Source organism: Salmo trutta, chromosome 17, assembly GCF_901001165.1.
Source record: "Salmo trutta chromosome 17, fSalTru1.1, whole genome shotgun sequence".
Lineage (NCBI taxonomy): Eukaryota > Metazoa > Chordata > Actinopteri > Salmoniformes > Salmonidae > Salmo > Salmo trutta.
In genome coordinates this window covers 17,527,744-17,548,088 of record NC_042973.1, presented here as the reverse complement: position 1 = coordinate 17,548,088, position 20,345 = coordinate 17,527,744, and the positions used below count along the sequence as shown (strand labels likewise).

Here is a 20,345-nt window from a genome sequence, read left to right as displayed (position 1 = left end):
TTTGTGCTGCATGCAAAAAATATTAAAGTTAATAGAACCTTAAAACTGTTCAGCTGCCAACGTATATGAATTGTGTTTTAAACATCTTCATAGTCCAATTAAATGAGTTATTTATTGGAGTATGCCAACACAGTGGGCACAGACATCAATTCAATGTCTATTCCATGTTGGTACAAGTTATGTCATTGAAATGACATGAAAACAAGGTTGATTCAACCAGTGTGCACAGTGGGAAGAGACTGCTTTATGGAGTTTAGTACTGCATAAATTAACATAACGCATTGAAATATGTCCTTCTGAATTTCCACATAGATCTGGTATGCAGGCACACTCACAAGACACTGTGAGACAGTCTTGTATCATTTGTGAGTCAATCGAGATTTGTCATTGTTTCCAAATTCAGCTGATCGACCAATGAGAGAAGGGGCTTGCTTACACAACACGCCCATTGCCCTTCTCCTTCACATGGGAATCTGGTGTCCACCACGACGTTCTCAGTAAAGGCAAGTGCCAAGAGTGTATTGTTGTCCCAGGGGATGGCTGAGGTATACTTTTATGCCACACATCAATTCTGTAATCCCTGTAAGATCAATGCAACATGTTTTCGCGTTTTAAAGTATAGCCTATTAGGCCTAACGGTTTAGTTGTACGATATATTTTATAAAGGATTTAAACGAGTTATAGCATGCCACAAATATGACATTATGCAAGTACATTTCAAATGATATTGACACATTTTATTGAATAAATATTAGTAGGCAAGTTCTTTCAGCCCCAACAGTGTCTCTGCATTTAGCAGAATCCTACACACGAAACGTATAACCTTTCGCTATATAGAGATAGATCGAGATATAATTGGACAAACATATTTTACGATTCATAAATATTCCGGGGAAAAACGCATTGTTACTTAAAACGATGTCACTGGTTCTTCTCAAAGGACATTTTATCAAGGCACATGTGTTTTATGAAACACTCCAGTTTGCTGCATTGTGTCTGGTAGGCCTGAATCACAAAAGAGCGTAAAACTGGAGCATGAGATTGTGGAGACTGCATAGCTCACACACCTATAGAAGCCCATTTCTGATAAATAAAAGTTGTTTTCTTTTTTATTTTACGAAAATATATCTTGATAAAAGTTTTAAAACGAATTAGGCTAAAGCATTGAATCTCTAAAGAAATAGCAAGTAAATCAATTTGGTGAACATATTTTAACCATGACAAGATATTATTCTGAAATGAACGATTACAATTGAGGACTATAGAACAGAAATATAACATTTCCATATTTAATGCGCATTGGTGAAGGCACAGAGTTGCGAATAATTTTTGTTGCAATTTTGCATTTGGAACCAGCCCACTCATTTCAGACCAATGGAGTTTGTCTATTCAAATGAGCCTCTCATAAAGACAACATGGGGCGGCAATTGTGGCAGACTTCGTAAGAAAGTTTACTCTCTGATCACAGTCAGACCACCGTTTTTAACCGGAGCGGTGATCCTACTGACTTATACAATTGGATCTACTACTCCTAAACCAATTTTTAAGGAACTTTTCATTCGGGACTTGACAGAGAAACCTCTAGATCAACAATAATATGGGAAAAGAAAATACCTATTTGGTCACCGTTTGGATAATTCTTGCAAATATCTGTGCATCTTTTTCAAGTACACCAGAACAAACACTTTTTGGTAAGTAAGGGATATGTCTCCTGTTTGTAGAGCTGACTTTGGCTTTGTTAGAGAGAGGTTAAATAAAGACATTCTTTTCCTGGGGGCTGACTAGCCATCTGGCATTATGGGTAAATGCCAGATGGGTTGGTCAAGTTTTTTTTGTCCAGTGGGCCTGTCTAACTAGTTTTTTTGCACAAAAGTATAATTATTTTGCTAATAATGGGTTCCTCAAGGAAAAAATGGTCCAGTGTGGGGGCCTAAAGAAAAATAATGGTCTGGTGTGTTAGAAATGCCAGGGCTGATTTCTGGTCCAAGTCCGCTCTTAGTTGAATTTCTCCCATAAAATAAACACTCAAGCCACCTGGAAGGAGCATAATTGGTGCAGCCATCTCCAACTGACCCATAGTAACCCAGAAAATAGTTTATAAAGTTGTCAGGCCTACCTACCCCACTCCTCAGGTATCTTTTGTTTAGGGTGCGCAGTGGGAGCTCTTTCCAACCATTGCAACAACAACAAAAATTGGATCAGAAATAAAATGAGGCATTTTCATGGCAAATAATTATTAGCAAATTCAAGTGCAATTACAACAATTCTTTGAGAACTAAAATACGTTAGCATTTTTTAATGCAAAATAACTATACTACATTATAGTCGCTTATTTGTGATTTGTTTTGTGTGAAATAGCATTACTAGAAAATGTGGAATCATGAATGAATGTTTGGTTGGTAGAAATGCAAGTGGCAAAAGGGGGCGACACTTGACTGTTAAAACGTTTCATGATATATTTTATCATGCTATTAATTGGACTAGATTATACCAATTGATAAACTGATAGATTCTGCAGATTGTGTTTTTGTAATTATTTTCTTCCAAGATAGTCAGTGTGTGAATATAAAAAAGCTCAATTGTCACCACTTGAAAGATCCAATAAAAAATACTGGAATTTGTTTCCTTGTAAAGAAATTGTAGATTTACATTTACATTTAAGTCATTTAGCAGACGCTCTTATCCAGAGCGACTTACAAATTGATGCTGGATTTGATTTGTCATGCAAATCAGAAATACTTTTTTGGTAGTGGTAAAGGGTTTGAATTTCTAGTGACTGCCTTGTGCAATCATGATTATGACAAACTCTTCACTAATAGGACATCTAGACTGAGTTTCAATATGTATCTGGTTGAAAATGTAAACAATAGTATAATGAATGAGGCAGATACCTATAGACTCTTGACGCCCCTGCATTTTGCATAATAGTAACCTGTATGCTATTATAACAGGATTTTTGTTTAAAGTGCTAAGATTATGCACTAGTAGTAAAGCGGGCGGCAGGTAGTGTAGCAGTTAAGAGCATTAGGCAAGTAACCAAAAGGTCGCTGGTGTGAATCCCTGAGCCGACTAGTTGACAAATCTGTCAATGTGCCGTTGAGCAAGGCACTTAACACTAATTTGTCCTGTAAATTGCTCTAGATAAGAGTGCCTGCTAAATGACAAAAAAAAGTAAAAAACATCACTCTATGCAGGTAACAACAACTCTACTGAATGGCTTGAGGACTACACTGACATTGTATCCAAGTTCTCCCTGAGAACCGCTGAGGTACCAGATGATGACCTGTGCTACATTGTTCCTGGCCAGCCCTTAACCATCCCAAAGTGTGAATTCAACTCTGAGACTCAGACGTTCGTGGTTATTCATGGATGGACGGTAAATAGCTTTGACATTCTATTATGATTGATTACCACTAAAGCATAAATTGTTTACCATCATTTGAATAAGCTGTATTGTTTATATTATGACCGAAATAACTCCCTAAAAATAGATTCAGCAATGATAACTAGATGCATGATGAGAAGCCTCCCGCTGTCCCTAGTTATAACGCTCCAGTGCTCATTCATGTGTTAAAGTGCTGACACTTGGCTGGTCTTCAATCAGTGTAGTGAGCAGACAATGGGGGATAGGGCCACAGTGGGTCACGCCAGCCACTGACCCCAGAACTGTGTCTCCTCCAGGTCACAGGGCTGTTTGAGAGCTGGGTCCCTAAGCTGGTGACAGCGCTGTATGAGAGGGAGCCCAAGGCCAACGTTATCGTGGTGGACTGGCTGACCCGGGCCCAGCAGCATTATCCTACCTCCGCCGCTTACACCAAGCTGGTGGGCAGAGACGTGGCCAAGTTTGTCAACTGGCTGCAGGTAAGTGATCTCAAGGTCACTGTATACACAGGAAAGAATATAATATTAACTGGGTGGTTCGAGCCTGAATGCTGATTGGCCGAAAACCGTGGTATATCAGACTGTATACCACGGTTATGACAAAACATGTTTTTAAAGCTCTAATTACATTGGTAACCAGTTTATAATAGCAATAAGGTACCTGGCAATGGTAGTAAGGCATTGGTAATATACCACGGCTAAGGGCTGTATCCAGGCACTCAGCGTTGCGTCGTGCTAAGGACTGCCCTTAGCCGTGGTATATTGGTCAACACCCCCTCAGCCCTTATTGCTTAAATATAAGCTTCACAAAATGGCCTGATTTCTAACTTGAGATCAGACTTTCAGGCAGTAGTGTAAATGGGTGAGTTGAACAAAAGTTGCATCTGAAGTTTGGAATCGATCTAGTTATTAAAAATACACTGAACAAAAAATATAAACGCAGCATGTAAAGTGTTTATCCCATGTTTCATGAGCTTAAATAAAATATCCCAGAAATGTTCCATAGTCTCAAAAAGCGTATTTCTCTAAAAGGTTGTGCACAAATTTGTTTACATCCATGTTAGTGAGCATTTCTCGTTTGCGGAGTTAATCCATCCCCCTGACAGGTTTGGCATATCAAGAAACAGCATGATCCTTACACAGGTGCACCTTGTGCTGGGGACAATAAAATGCCACTCTAAAATGTGCAGTTTTGTCACGTGGAATTAGCATGCTGACTACAGGAATGTCCACCAGTGCTGTTGCCAGAAAATGTAATGTTCATTTCTCTACCGTAAGCCACCTCCATCATCGTTTTAGAGAATTTGGCGGTACGTCCAACTGGCCTCACAACCGCAGAACACATGTATGGAGTCATCTGGGCAAGTGGTTTACTGACGACAACGTTGTGAACAGAGTGCCCCATGGTGGCGGTGGGTTTGTAGTATGGGCAGGCATAAGCTACGGACAATGACACAATTGCATTTTATCGATGGCAATTTAAATGCACAAAGATACTGTGAGGAGATCCTAAGGCCCATTGTGAGGAATTTTTTTTAAAAGATATCTGTGACCAACAGATGCATATCTGTATTCCCAGTGATGTGAAATCCATAGATTAGGCCCTAATAAATGTATTTCAAATGACGGATTTCCTTATATGAACTGTAACTCAGTAAAATCTGTGAAATGAACGCGTGTTGCGTTTATGTTTTTGTTCAGTATACTGTATATTACTGGTGATGCAATGTTTTAGAAGTCATAGTTGTGGATGTGTTTTCCTCCTGGTTCTGATTTAGTATGCCTCATAAAGGCTTTTTACTGCCATGTTGTTGATCCGCATCATTACACAGCACATCATTGATAGAAGCGGCACGTGGAGCTAGTGAAGCATATCCTCTGCTAGAAAAATACTTTAGGGCGAGGGAGGACACATTGGTATGATACGCCGCCTGAAATGGTTACATGTGAAAGCGGACGGTATAACTGACGGAACAGAATGTACTTGAAAGGGTGTTAGCATCGCATAACCATGGCATAAGAGGTTTTACAGCTAAGTCTTTACACAGTCACAACACACAGTTTAGGAAATAGGAATAAACCATGTTTGCTTTCCCCCCTTGTCAGAAAACACTGGACTACCCCTGGGAGAGGATACATCTGCTGGGATACAGTCTGGGGGCTCATGTAGCCGGCATCGCCGGTCTCCTCACCAACCACAAAGTCAGCAGGATCACAGGTGAGCAGACAGTCCTTCTCTGCTGAAGAGGTTTTACTGTTTGCCTATCAGTCTGTCACTACATGTACCATGGATGCAAACATAGATGCATAGGCCTACATATGCAAGATCTATCTCAATGAATTTAGCCTCAATAGTCCCTGAATTTGTCTCCATAAAGTTTACTCAACTATGAAATCTCTTTGACCTGCTTAGAATATTAACATATTTATCCCTAAACCAGATCAGGCCCTGGAGGCAGCAGACCATTAAACACCATAATCACATCCATTGAGTACGTTGTGGCTTTACTTCAGTGCTGGAAGCACACTGAGGCTTTTGCCTGCATGTTCTCATGTACAGTATTACAGATGGACTGTGACTGTTCTCTCCCCCTCTCTCTCTCTACTTCCCCCTTCTCTCTCCTTCCATCCGTCTCCCAGGTTTGGACCCAGCTGGCCCGACCTTTGAGCACGCTGACACCCAGAGCACCCTGTCCCCTGATGATGCTCTCTTCGTGGACGTTCTGCACACCAACACCCGGGGCTCCCCAGACCGCAGCATCGGCATCCAGAGACCGGTGGGCCATGTGGACATCTACCCCAACGGAGGAACCTTCCAGCCAGGCTGTGACCTTCAGAACACCATGATGATGATTGCCACCACAGGCATCCATAGTACGTACTGTAATTTAACACTGCAATGTAATATAATCACACTCTGTTATTACAGTGTAGTAAATCTTCATGAGGCGTGTTTCTTGACGTTTGAATAGCTGCATCAGGTACTTTGACTCCATTAAAAGTGTCATTTTCAATGTCTTAACTTTTCTTTAACTTTAAGTTTGAATTAGCAAATGTCCCAGACATGGTCGCACAGTTAGTCCGGTGTATATCAGAGAATCAGCCAGTGATTCAGTCATCATGGTCCTAATGGTCTTGTTTTATGTGGGTCCTGTGTAGATATGGACCAGATTGTGAAGTGTTCCCACGAGCGCTCCATCCACCTGTTCATCGACTCGCTGGTGAACGCAGCAGAGCATCAGAGCATGGCCTACCGCTGCAGCTCCAAGGAGGCCTTCATGAAGGGAATGTGTCTCAACTGCCGCAAGAACCGTTGCAACAAGGTGGGCTACGGCGTCAACAAGGTCCGCCTGCCCCGGAGCACCAAGATGTACCTCAAGACCCGCGAGATGATGCCCTTCAAACGTAAGAGCGAGAGAGATGTAGGGGAATTGTTTAAGGATGAGAGAGCACACATGCACAAAGGAACAATTGGATTAATCTTTGTCACAACAGAAGGTTCATTCCCTGGCACTAAAATAGATTTTCATAAGTTAAGATTTGATGTACATTTTTTACCAAATTCTCAATGTATTGGTCCAGAAGGCTGAATGTAGTTACTGTAGTGGTGGCATGGAGCTAGGCTTAGCTCAAGCTGGCCTTGAGAGCTTTAACTGAACACTGAGTCTCTTTACCAGGCCATGTATGTTACATTAGTACAACGGGCCCCCAGTGCACATACTGTACCAGTACTAGATAACCCTGTTCAAACAGTGTGACTACTGACGTCTACACAAGTCCCTCCTGACTCCCTATCCATAAAAGATTCCATAACATATGTCCAGCCTGCGTCCGTTTTTCACCCCCCTCACCCCACTATTGTAGGATTGGCACAGTCTAACTCATCTGATACGTTAGTGGCATCAAGGTCAAACCAAAACAAGCAGGGGGGATAAAACAAGGTTTATGGCGCAAGCCATGAAAGTCACATTAGAGTGAGGCTATTAGTATTTCAGTAGTGGCTGTAGTTTGGTAACTTGACACCACTGCGCGTGATTGCTTACAGTGGAAAGTTAGAGGATACTGTACATGCCAATTCTATTCATTAATGCTTAATCTGAAGTTAAGCATTTTCCTTCCCTTATTCACCCTTAGTCATGGCAGTAAGCAGAGCAATAATATGGGTATGTAAAGACAGGTCATAATCATGGAGGCACTACAGTACTGTGGGAGCAGAATAAGGATCTTTAGCTTTAACTGTGGGCATCAGTAATGGGATAATGTCCACATGCCACAAACACTTCAAACAGTTGGAGAATGTGTCTCAACTGGGCACACTGCAGGTATTTGCATAGGCAAACATACTCAGGGTTTCAGACGTCTGTGTGTGGCATGGTTCTAAATTAAGGTCTCCGTCATTCTTTCCACAGTTTTCCATTACCAAGTGAAGGTGCATTTCTTCAGCAGCGAGAAACTGGACTACACTGAGCAGCCCATGAAAATCTCTCTGTACGGAACCCATGATGAGAAGACAGACATTCCCTACATCATGTACGTATAGTCTGATATTAAAGAAAATATTTAAATCATTATTATTATTATTTATTTTTTATATACTTAGTTGTCCAGAAATGCTTGATATAATTTCTAAACATATGCAAACTTACAAATATCATACACTGACATAATTAACCCCAGAAATATAATCTCGTCGCCTCTCCTCAGCTGGGTACTGAATACAGTACAGAAGGTGAACTGACCCCCTAACCTTTGACCTGTGTGTGACCCCTCAGGCCCTTCCTGAACACTAACAGCACCGTGTCCTTCCTGCTGACCACCGACGTGGACATCGGGGAGCTGCTTATGGTCAAGCTGCGTTGGGAGAAAGACGCTTACTTCAGCTGGTCTGACTGGTGGGGTAACAGCAACTTCCACATCCGCAAAATGCGTGTCAAGGCCGGGGAGATTCAGTCCAAGTAAGTAATGATGAACTGAATATTCCAATTGATGAGATTAATCAATCAAAACCCAACAGTACTGTGGACCATATTTGAATATCTTTGACACTGCACATCATCTTTCATATTGCCAGTCTTTGAAGTTGTATGATACATGTTTCAGAAGGCTTTACTGATAGTCTTTACTGTCTGACTCCAGGGTGATCTTCAGCGCTAAAGATGGAGAGTTTGCCTACCTCGTCAGAGGAAAAGACGACGCAGTCTTTGTCAAATCAAAAGAGGACAACATGAGCCGGAAAGAGAAAACGTAAGAAATCTAGAACATTTTGGAAACTTTGTGAAACTTTGAATGGATAAAAATCTATCATATCCAAGGATTCAGAACTTCCCTGTTCTTTTGTGAACTTTGTTTTGTCTTCTCTCTTATCTTTAGGATGCACAGACTCAAGATGCAGGGAAGCCTCTTCAAGAAGAACACTGCATGAAGCAGCACTTGAATACAGTCTGGATGAAGCCAGGGAGAACGTGCTGGAGAGAAGATATGGGATGTTAGTCTCTGACATGTAGTTTTCTGCCTTCCATTCTGTCATTTCCATCCCCAAGCACAATCTATATCACTTTATCCACTGTGCTGGGAGTCAGTTTATGGGCTTTTTCTTCTATTAACCGTCATCATGGAGTGTTATGGTTATGACTTTGTCTAACATCGCTACATTATCTTTGTAATCCTTCATCTGTGTTCATGTATACAAATCACATCAATGTATTTCTAACCCTATACTGGATAGTTCCGATTCAAAGAGATTGACATAGCTTCTGCTTTTAGACACATTCGGTATGCACACTATAATAGTCATGTCACTAATGCCATCATACCTAAACCACTAACTGCCACCACCACAGGGACCAAAGATGGTGACACTGTCTACTGAGTTGAATATTACAGTGATCTGTGTACATGGCTTTTCAATCAGTGTTATACATTATATATTTTTTTATTTAACTAGGCAGGTCAGTTAAGAACAAATTCTAATTTTCAATGACGGCCTAGGAACAGTTCAGGGGCAGAACAACAGAGTTGTGCCTTGAAAGCGCGGGGATTTGAACTTGCAACCTTTCGATTGCTAGTCCAACGCTCTAACCACTAGGCTACCCTGCCGCCCCGATATGAGTTGTTGTAGATTCATTCCCTGCTTGTTCTTTGTGTGCATTTGGTTATTGTGTTTGGCACGGGTCACTTTAAGGGCGTTAATCCACGTCAGTCAATTTGATCATTCAACAACTAGTCAAACTGGATTGTTGTGTTTAGATGAATATTTCATTTGCCACTTGACTTGAGAAGAATAGAGGTCACAAGCAGAAGATAGCATTTCCTGAAAACTTCTATTAATTCCTTTATAGGTCAAAAATGATGTGGAAACAATTACCTTAACTCTATTGGTCAATCATGCCCTTTTGAAAGGTCAAACAAAATGCTACACTAAATACAGAACATATCTGTGAGCCTTTGCAAACATTGGTGGACAGCCCTACATAATAGCCATAATGTTTCATATTGTATTTATTGAATGTACCTGTATATATTTGTATATTAAGCTGTAATATATTTGGGCAAGTTTCCATTGCTGTCTTTGTTTTTATAGCTTTGTGATTTTACACGTGTGGCTTTGGACAGACTGATCAAATTGGTCTCCATGCCAGCTAATGAGTACATTTACAATTATGAACTGAAATGCAGTGCACTGTATGAAGGAAAATCATGATACTTTAATAAAATGACTACATTATACATCTGGGTATTATTGGATTTACTACTCCCCTGATCTACATATTGTGTTCTTGAATTCCTTAAATCTTATTCTAACCCTAGAACATGACTAGATTCAACATGTAGCTATTCTTAGGACATTATTCAAATCTCTGTCAACATTTGCTTCCTGCAACACGAACTCCAAAAAGTTCTGGGACACTGTAAAGTCCTTGGAGAATAAGAACACCTCCTCCCAGCTGCCCACTGCACTGAGGATGGGAAACTCTGTCACCACCGATAAATCCACTATAATTGAGAATTTCAATAAGCATTTTTCTACGGCTGGCCATGCTTTCCACCTGGCTACCCCTACCCCGGTCAACAGCACTGCACCCCCCACAACAACTCGCCCAAGCCTTCCCCATTTCTCCTTCTCCCAAATCCAGTCAGCTGATGTTCTGAAAGAGCTGCAAAATCTGGACCCCTGCAAATCAGCCGGGCTAGACAATCTGGACCCTTTCTTTCTAAAATGATCTGCCGAAATTGTTGCAACCCCTATTACTAGCCTATTCAACCTCTCTTTCGTGTCATCTGAGATTCCCAAAGATTGGAAAGCAGCTGCGGTCATCCCCCTCTTCAAAGAGGAAGACACTCTTGACCCAAACTGCTACAGACCTATATCTATCCTACCCTGCCTCTCTAAAGTCTTCGAAAGCCAAGTCAATAAACAGATTACCGACCATTTTGAATCCCACCGCACCTTCTCCGCTATGCAATCTGGTTTCAGAGCTGGTCATGGGTGCACCTCAGCCACGCTCACGGTCCTAAACGATAACTTAACCGCCATCGATAAGAAACAATACTGTGCAGCCGTATTCATTGACCTGGCCAAGGCTTTCGACTGTCAATCACCACATCCTCGTCGGCAGACTCAACAGCCTTGCTTTCTCAAATGATTGCCTCGCCTGGTTCACCAACTACTTCTCTGGTAGAGTTCAGTGTGTCAAATCGGAGGGCCTGTTGTCCGGGCCTCTGGCAGTCTCTATGGGGGTGCCACAGGGTTCAATTCTTGGGCCGACTCTTTTCTCTGTATACAACAATGATGTCGCTCTTGCTGCTGGTGAGTCTCTGATCCACCTCTACGCAGACGACACCATTCTGTATACTTCTGGCCCTTCTTTGGACTCTGTTAACTACCCTCCAGACAAGCTTCAATGCCATACAACTCTTCTTCCGTGGCCTCCAACTGCTCTTAAATACAAGTAAAACTAAATGCATGCTCTTCAACCGATCGCTGCCTGCACCTGCCCGCCCGTCCAGCATCACTACTCTGGACGGTTCTGACTTAGAATATGTGGACAACTACAAATACCTAGGTGTCTGGTTAGACTGTAAACTCTCCTTCCAGACTCACATCAAACATCTCCAATCCAAAGTTAAATGTAGAATTGGCTTCCTATTTCGCAACAAAGCATCTTTCACTTATGCTGCCAAACATACCCTCGTAAAACTGACCATCCTACCGATCCTGGACTTCGGCGATGTCATTTATAAAATAGCCTCCAATACCCTACTCAATAAATTGGATGCAGTCTATCACAGTGCCATCCTTTTTGTCACCAAAGCCCCATATACTACCCACCACTGCGACCTGTACGCTCTCGTCGCTTCATACTCGTCGCCAATCCCACTGGCTCCAGGTCATCTACAAGACCCTGCTAGGTAAAGTCCCCCCTTATCTCAGCTCGCTGGTCACCATAGCAGCACCCACCTGTAGCACGCGCTCCAGCAGGTATATCTCCCTGGTCACCCCCAAAGCCAATTCCTCCTTCGGCCGCCTCTCCTTCCAGTTCTCTGCTGCCAATGACTGGAACGAACTACAAAAATCTCTGAAACTGGAAACACTTATCTCCCTCACTAGCTTTAAGCACCAGCTGTCAGAGCAGCTCACAGATTACTGCACCTGTACATAGCCCATCTATAATTTAGCCCAAACAACTACCTCATTGCCTACTGTATTTAGTTATTTATTTTGCTCCTTTGCGCCCCATTATTTCTATTTCTACTTTGCACTTTCTTCCACTGCAAATCTACCATTCCAGTGTTTTATTTGCTATATTGTATTTACTTCGCCAGCATGGCCTTTTTTGCCTGTACCTCCCTTATCTCACCTCATTTGCTCACTTTGTATATAGACTTATTTTTCTACTATATTATTGACTGTATGTTTGTTTTACTCCATGTGTAACTCTGTGTTGTTGTATGTGTCAAACGGCTTGCTTTATTTTGGCCAGGTCGCAGTTGTAAATGAGAACTTGTTCTCAACTTGCCTACCTGGTTAATTAAAGGTGAAATAAAAATAAAATCACTCAATAGTGGAAAATAATTGTTGGCAATACATAATTTACAAGACTGACTATATAAGCATATAGTCGGCAGGTAGTCTAGTGGTTAGAGGCGAGCCAGCAGCCGGAGGGTTGCCAGTTCGAATCTCGGGTCTGATGGGAAAAATCTGGCGGGAAGTGAGCTGGCAACTGGAATCTGGTATCAAACCCTAGATGCCATTGCCTGCCATTGTGCCCTTGAGCAAGGCACTTAACTCAAACAACAACAGCTCCCCTGGCGTCCAGTGTGGCAGCCCCACGCACCTCTCCAAAACTTTATAAGTACACTATGTGTGTCTTTAGGAGGGGTTGGGTTAAAAGCGGAAGTCAAATTTCGGTTGGACCTTGAGTACAATTGACCAAAAAAAGCTTTCTTAATCTCTTGATATGATCACATGCTGAACCTAGTGCCGTCAATATAGAGGCAGTTGTCATTCACAGGTATTATCAATATTTGCAAACAAGCATAAGAGAAATAACACTAATATCGTTTGATGTGGATGGCTACTGTTGTAATAACAGTGTTATTACGCCTCTGCTTAACACACAGTGGTCTCATTGTGACTAATCTGACACCTGCGGCTCATTAAACAAATCAAATCAAATTTATTTATATAGCCCTTCGTACATCAGCTGAAATCTCAAAGTGCTGTACAGAAACCCAGCCTAAAACCCCAAACAGCAAGCAATGCATGTGAAAGAAGCACGGTGGCTGGGAAAAACTCCCTAGGAAAAACTCCTGAGAAAGGCCAAAAACCTAGGAAGAAACCTAGAGAGGAACCAGGCTATGAGGGGTGGCCAGTCCTCTTCTGGCTGTGCCGGGTGGATATTATAACAGAACATGGTCAAGATGTTAAAATGTTCGTAAATGACCAGCATGGTCAAATAATAATAATCATAGTAATTGTCGAGGGTGCAACAAGCACGTCCGGTGAACAGGTCAGGGTTCCGTAGCCGCAGGCAGAACAGTTGAAACTGGAGCAGCAGCATGGCCAGGTGGACTGGGGACAGCAAGGAGTCATCATGCCAGGTAGTCCTGAGGCATGGTCCTAGGGCTCAGGTCCTCCGAGAGAAAGAGAGAAAGAGAGAATTAGAGAGAGCATATTTACATTCACACAGGACACCGGATAAGACAAGAGAATACTCCAGATGTAACAGACTGACCCTAGCCCCCCGACACATAAACTACTGCAGCATAAATACTGGAGGCTGAGACAGGAGGGATCAGAAGACACTGTGGCCCCATCCGATGATACCCCCGGACAGGGCCAAACAGGCAGGATATAACCCCACCCACTTTGCCAAAGCACAGCCCCCACACCACTAGAGGGATATCTACAACCACCAACTTACCGTCCGAAGACAAGGCCGAGTATAGCCCACAAAGATGTCCGCCACGGCACAACCCAAAGGGGGGGGGGGGGGGGGGCGCCAACCCAGACAGGAAGACCACGTCAGTGGCTCAACCTACTCAAGTGACGCACCCCTCCCATGGACGGCATGGAAGAACACCAGTAAGTCAGTGACTCAGCCCCTGTAAAAGGGTTAGAGGCAGAGAATCCCAGTGGGAAGAGGGGAACCGACAAGGCAGAGACAGCAAGGGCGGTTCGTTGCTCCAGCCTTTCCGTTCACCTTCACACTCCTGGGCCAGACTATACTTAATCATAGGACCTACTGAAGAGATAAGTCTTCAGTAAAGACTTAAAGGTTGAGACTGAGTCTGCGTCTCTCACATGGGTAGGCAGACCATTCCATAAAAATGGAGCTCTATAGGAGAAAGCCCTACCTCCAGCCGTTTGCTTAGAAATTCTAGGGACAATTAGGAGGCCTGCGTCTTGTGACCGTAGCGTACGTGTAGGTATGTACGGCAGGACCAAATCGGAAAGATAGGTAGGAGCAAGCCCATGTAATGCTTTGTAGGTTAGCAGTAAAACCTTGAAATCAGCCCTTGCCTTAACAGGAAGCCAGTGTAGGGAGGCTAGCACTGGAGTAATATGATCAAATTTTTTGGTTCTAGTCAGGATTCTAGCAGCCGTATTTAGCACTAACTGAAGTTTGTTTAGTGCTTTATCCGGGTAGCCGGAAAGTAGAGCATTGCAGTAGTCGAGCCTAGAAGTAACAAAAGCATGGATTAATTTTTCTGCGTCATTTTTGGACAGAAAGTTTCTGATTTTTGCAATGTTACGTAGATGGAAAAAAGCTGTCCTTGAAGCAGTCTTGATATGTTCTTCAAAAGAGAGATCAGGGTCCAGAGTAACGCCGAGGTCCTTCACAGTTTTATTTGAGACGACTGTACAACCATCCAGATTAATTGTCAGATTCAACAGAAGATCTCTTTGTTTCTTGGGACCTAGGACAAGCATCTCTGTTTTGTCCGAGTTTAAAAGTAGAAAATTTGCAGCCATCCACTTCCTTATGTCTGAAACACAGGCTTCTAGCGAGGGCAATTTTGGGGCTTCACCATGTTTCATTGAAATGTACAGCTGTGTGTCGTCCGCATAGCAGTGAAATTTAACATTATGTTTTCGAATGACATCCCCAAGAGGTAAAATATATAGTGAAAACAATAGTGGTCCTAGAACGGAACCTTGAGGAACACCGAAATTTACAATTGATTTGTCAGAGGACGAACCATTCACAGAGACAAACTGATATCTTTCCGACAGATAAGATCTAAACCAGGCCAGAACTTGTCCATGTAGACCAATTTGGGTTTCCAATCTCTCCAAAAGAATGTGGTGATCGATGGTATCAAAAGCGGCACTAAGATCTAGGAGCATGAGGACAGATGCAGAGCCTCGGTCTGACGTCATTAAAAGGTCATTTACCACCTTCACAAGTGCAGTCTCAGTGCTATGATGGGGTCTAAAACCAGACTGAAGCGTTTCGTATACATTGTTTGTCTTCAGGAAGGCAGTGAGTTGCTGCGCAACAACTTTTTCTAAAATTTTTGAGAGGAATGGAAGATTCGATATAGGCCGATAGTTTTTTATAGTTTCTGGGTCAAGATTCGGCTTTTTCAAGAGAGGCTTTATTACTGCCACTTTTAGTGAGCTTGGTACACATCCGGTGGATGTGTGCTAGTAGCACAACATCCACATTAGAGCCTATCATCAGTACCCTAAAATACCAAAACAAGTTACGCAACACATAGTGGCAATACACAGAAAAATAGTTTTGGACCCCAAATTCCCTGAGTTGGAAATACATGGTAGAATCCCATGAAAACAGTGAGGTTATTGGGTAATTATTGGAATTTGGACCATCCAAAAAATAAGGAAACATGATAGGATATTTATTTTCCCATGACTCACTACTGTGAGTACTGTACAAACCAACATGAGATAGATGACACATTGTCAACATTTTGCTTTAATTCATTCATTAATACATATTTTTCATGGATTAAGAAGATATATCTTGAAAGTATGTGGCGAAAACATGGAAACCATCTGTCATCCTGTAAATTACAGTCAGATTGAGGAATGACACTGATGTGTTTAAGCAATCCGGTCTGCCTGTGTTCCCTCCGGGGTGATGGGTCTAAGTAGGTACTGGACAGAGATAGGGTTAGGAAACCTCTTCCCTCCCTTGAGGTCATTGAAATATTTCCTTATTGTGTTTTTGTGTTTATGTACGACTGTAACCCCTACAAAGATGTAATTAAAACCTTACTTTTCACTGAACTTATTGTTCCAAAACAGTTGTCTCCAGAATGCCTCTCTAAGATGTTATTGTCATTTTCCCATTGGACTTCTTATGAAAAGCTCCCAAAACAAAGCAAACAACGTGAGACAAATGTTTGCAGTGAAGATGTAATAGTTCAGAATAATTTTAAAGATGTTCCTAATGGGAAAAATATCCACTTCTGGCTCATTTAGCTACACAACACACTATACATCACAACAATGATAAATAATCTAGGATATCATTACAGTTCACATGATAAGAACTTCCTGAAGCCTTTAGAACCACACATGTCATTCTTAAAAAGAACCCTGGAAAAAGCAGTCCAGAACAATTTATCACTTCCAAAACGTTGGACAGCAGTTGGCTTCCAAACCACAACAATTTACTGGCTTTTGCAAATCTCAATAGTACGGCTTTCCAACATTATCTCATCAAAATAAACTACGTCACCATAACACTGAATGAGATGCTTCCCTCCAAAATCGAATCAGCTTCCCTCCAGAATGGCAGCACCGTAGCAATGGGGAGTGATTGCATCTGTTTTTCTAATACTGCTGTTCCTGCTTTACAGGGAAACTCAGGCATGTTCGTAGAAAAGCAACATTAGATTGGATGACAACTGGAATGCTATAAGAGCTGCTTTTTCTGGGGGGAGCAGCAGGGGATAAGTGTGTTGAATCTGGCAACAGTACAATAAGACAACTTCTGTGGGGATTTTCCCCCCTTTGTCCCACTTGTTCCATAACAACAGCGACAAATAACAGCATCAGAGCCAAACTTTGTTTCCATCTCATTCTGAGCGACCAGGGGCCTCTGAAAGGTTTGTCAGGGCGTCCACTCTGGACTTTTCCTTGGCGCTTGACAACAATGGTCCACCATAGAGGCTAGACACACTTGCCATGTGCACATTCTTGAAGGAAAGCATGTGACCCTAGCAGGTGACATTATTCTTAGTCCTACTTACACACTGGTGCACTGCTTAGATAATGGAAACACAGGACTGGTCCAACAGACCTCTGAGGCTGACCAACCCCAATTCACACGGACTCCAGATCCCTACTGACTGATACAGTATGTCAAATGTTGAGAAGATCAACGGTCTTAAGTGAGGAAGCGGGTAAAAAAAAACTAGGCCTATGTCATGCTGATTGGTTGTAGGCCTATTCCTCCCTCAGTACAACCAGTGGGTGTCCCAGCATAAAGAGTCAAACTACAATTAACTAAAAGCATGCATTTGTTCATTTGTTATTAATGTGTACCCACAGAGATCACAGGACAGCTAGGCTACATCTCTATGTACCTAAGCAAATGATCAAACTAAACATCCAATTGAAATTTGCTTTGCAACAGAAAGCAGGTTTGGATAAGCTCAAATGCTGTTTTGTTAGAAAGCGGGGGAGAAATGTTGTTGAAGCGATCTTGTATCATTACTAGACCACAATTTATACGTAGGTCAAGGGGCTATGGATGTATAACATGGTGCATGGTGGCTAGGGGAAGAGGCTTGGGGAAAGGGGGTAGAGGGGTGGTTGGTTAGTATTGGACTATGATTTATACTGGCCCATCTGGCCTCCTCCACTCAGAGCAGTCTTCTGGAACTAAAGACAGTAATGTTGATGACATCACAGGTTTCGCACATTGCTTCTCATAACATGATGTTCCACTTTAGTTGTGCTCCTAAACCCCACATGGCCCACTTAACACATATCTGCTGTAGGAAACAGTCCCCTCAAGCAGACCTAATGTGGGCTGAGGTTCCCCTTGCATGTAAAAATGCCATAAAACCCTCTGCACTGTGATATATTGTAAAGGGAAAAAACATGATCATATGTCCAATAGTTATGGCGTCATGTTATCATAAATCAATTGACAAAATAACTCAAACCCAGCTAGTACATTTGGTTCCTTGGAAGTTGTGGGAACGTATGTTTTTGGTTTCCATTGGCTGAATGAAGCCGTATGTTTCCTGAATGGTGAAACTGAGTTTTTTAAACATTCTGAGAACAAAAGTGAAAATTACACCTGTTCTAAGAACAATGGTTTTTAGGATGTAGGGAGATTCTAAAAACATTTTACTCTGGTTCCTTGACATTTTTCCTGTGAGGTTTTATTAACGCTCTGAGATTTAAGTTTTTTAATAACTTCCTTACAACTTTCACTGAATGTTTCAATAAGACTTTTAATAACCCTGCTAGCTTATTTTGCGTTAACTTTTTTGAACTCCAAGCATAGATTGGAGATTAATTTCCTTAGGCATTAATCATGCAAAGACATTCACTTTTTATTGTGACACGGTATCAGTGACATTCAAACCTTGTTCTCTAGCCATGGAATTAGCCCACTGCGCCACCAGGATGGAGCTAGTGTAACAGTTTAGCTTCCGTCCCTCTCCTCGCCCCTACCAGGAACCCTCTGCACACACCCACGAAGCATCGTTACCCATCGCGCCACTAAAGCCACAGCCCTTGCAGAGCAAGGGGAACAACTACTTCAGGTCTCAGAGCGAGTGACGTCACCCGATTGAAACGCTATTAGCGCGCACCACCACTAACTAACTAGCCATTTCACATCGGTTACACTCACCCCCCTTTTGACCTCCTCCTTTTCCGCAGCAACCAGTGATCTGGGTCACGGCACCAAAGTAACAGTTTAGCTTCCGTCCCTCTCCTCACCCCAACCTGGGCTTGAACCTGGGACCCTCTGCACACATCAACAACTGACACCCACAAAGCATCGTTACCCATCGCGCCACAAAAGCCGCGGCCCTTGCAAACCAAGGGGAACAACTACTTCAGGTCTCAGAGCGAGTGACGTCACCCGATTGAAACGCTATTAGCGCGCACCACCGCTAACTAACTAGCCATTTTACATCGGTTACACTAGCATGCCATGTTTTTTAATACTTACAAAGCTGTCCATTTGAGTTTTTTCAAACACTCCCCCTTTCAAAGGAAGCAAGCTCTAATTAAGATCAGGTGTGGCCAATTAGTTGGCGCAGCCAACACACCTGAACACACTTAACAAGAAAGATGATAGAGTTTTGTTGACACTGACAACGGAACTTATATATTAAAGCAATAAGGCTTGGTGTGGTGTGGTATAGCTACGGGCTATTCTTAGCACGACGCAACGAGGAGTGCCTGGATACAGCCCTTAGCCGTGGTATATTGGCAATATACCACAAGCTGGTTACTTAATTAGAGCAGTAAAAATAAATGTTTTGACATACCCGTGGTATACGGTCTGATATACCACGGCTTTCAGCCAATCAGCATTCAGGGCTCGAACCACCCAGTTTATAATTTTAAATAACATTCTTAGAACGTTCTCTGAGCGTTACTAAAGGTGTTGTTGTGGTTTTTATGGAAAGTTTTCTTAATGTTCTTGGAACAATTTGAGAACTTTAAATAGAAATGTTGTAAAGGGTCATGCCACTCCTACGGGCTCCCATTTGTTTACAATTACCCTAGACCACATCCCTTCCCTCCACATCTATTTCCGCTCCCTTAATCACCTCTACTCTACCTTTTTCACAGTTTCCCGATATAAACTGCATGCTCCTTCCTACCTACCAGTTCAGATTATGCTTGGTGTTGCCCTATCCTTCATCTGTCCAGTGTGCGTGATATGATGAAGTAAGTTCCCCTGTGTTATTTTATTGTAGGAGAAATGTAAGTTAACTATATGTATTATGAGGCCTAAACTCATAGCATGTCCTTTATATCCATGCTATTGCTCCTTTATGTTATACCTGGCAGTCTCCTTAGTTTATAGATGTTATCTGCACCATTTTGTTGTGTTCCTAATGTTTCCCTTTTGTATTTCCCTTCCAGACCACCACATCCAATCTATCTCCAAGACCTTACAAGCCACAACTTGTAACACATCCTTCCCACCAGCTTTATAAAACCATCCAACCCCACCCCCACCCAGCAATCTCCTTATTTGCATTTTGACCGATGCACCATGGTGGCAGCAGTCCTTTTCTTCAAGAACCACGAGGAAATGTTATGCTGAAGTGCTGAAATTCCCACAGAACGTTTCGTGATGTTCTCTGAACTATTTGAGAACATTCCCAATGTCAAATCAGTTAAGGAACATTACACAAATCTAACTGTTTGAACTTTTAGGAAAGGTTCTGTCAAAGCAATAAAATACCAATATTATTTTGTATGGGGAAGCATTAAATTAACAATTTATTTT

At 42.3% G+C, this 20,345-nt stretch overlaps 1 protein-coding gene across 1 annotated transcript; it reads left to right on the top strand.

The window, feature by feature from the left end:
• The first annotated feature begins 1,426 nt into the window (after positions 1-1,426).
• Positions 1,427-10,107, top strand: LOC115151753 (lipoprotein lipase-like). Its single transcript, XM_029695959.1, has 10 exons — positions 1,427-1,691; positions 3,195-3,376; positions 3,682-3,861; positions 5,488-5,599; positions 6,022-6,255; positions 6,541-6,786; positions 7,791-7,911; positions 8,154-8,336; positions 8,518-8,625; positions 8,752-10,107. Exons 1-10 carry the CDS (start codon positions 1,598-1,600, stop codon positions 8,801-8,803), a joined length of 1,512 nt encoding a protein of 503 aa, XP_029551819.1. The 5' UTR covers positions 1,427-1,597; the 3' UTR covers positions 8,804-10,107.
• Positions 10,108-20,345: the final 10,238 nt, after the last annotated feature.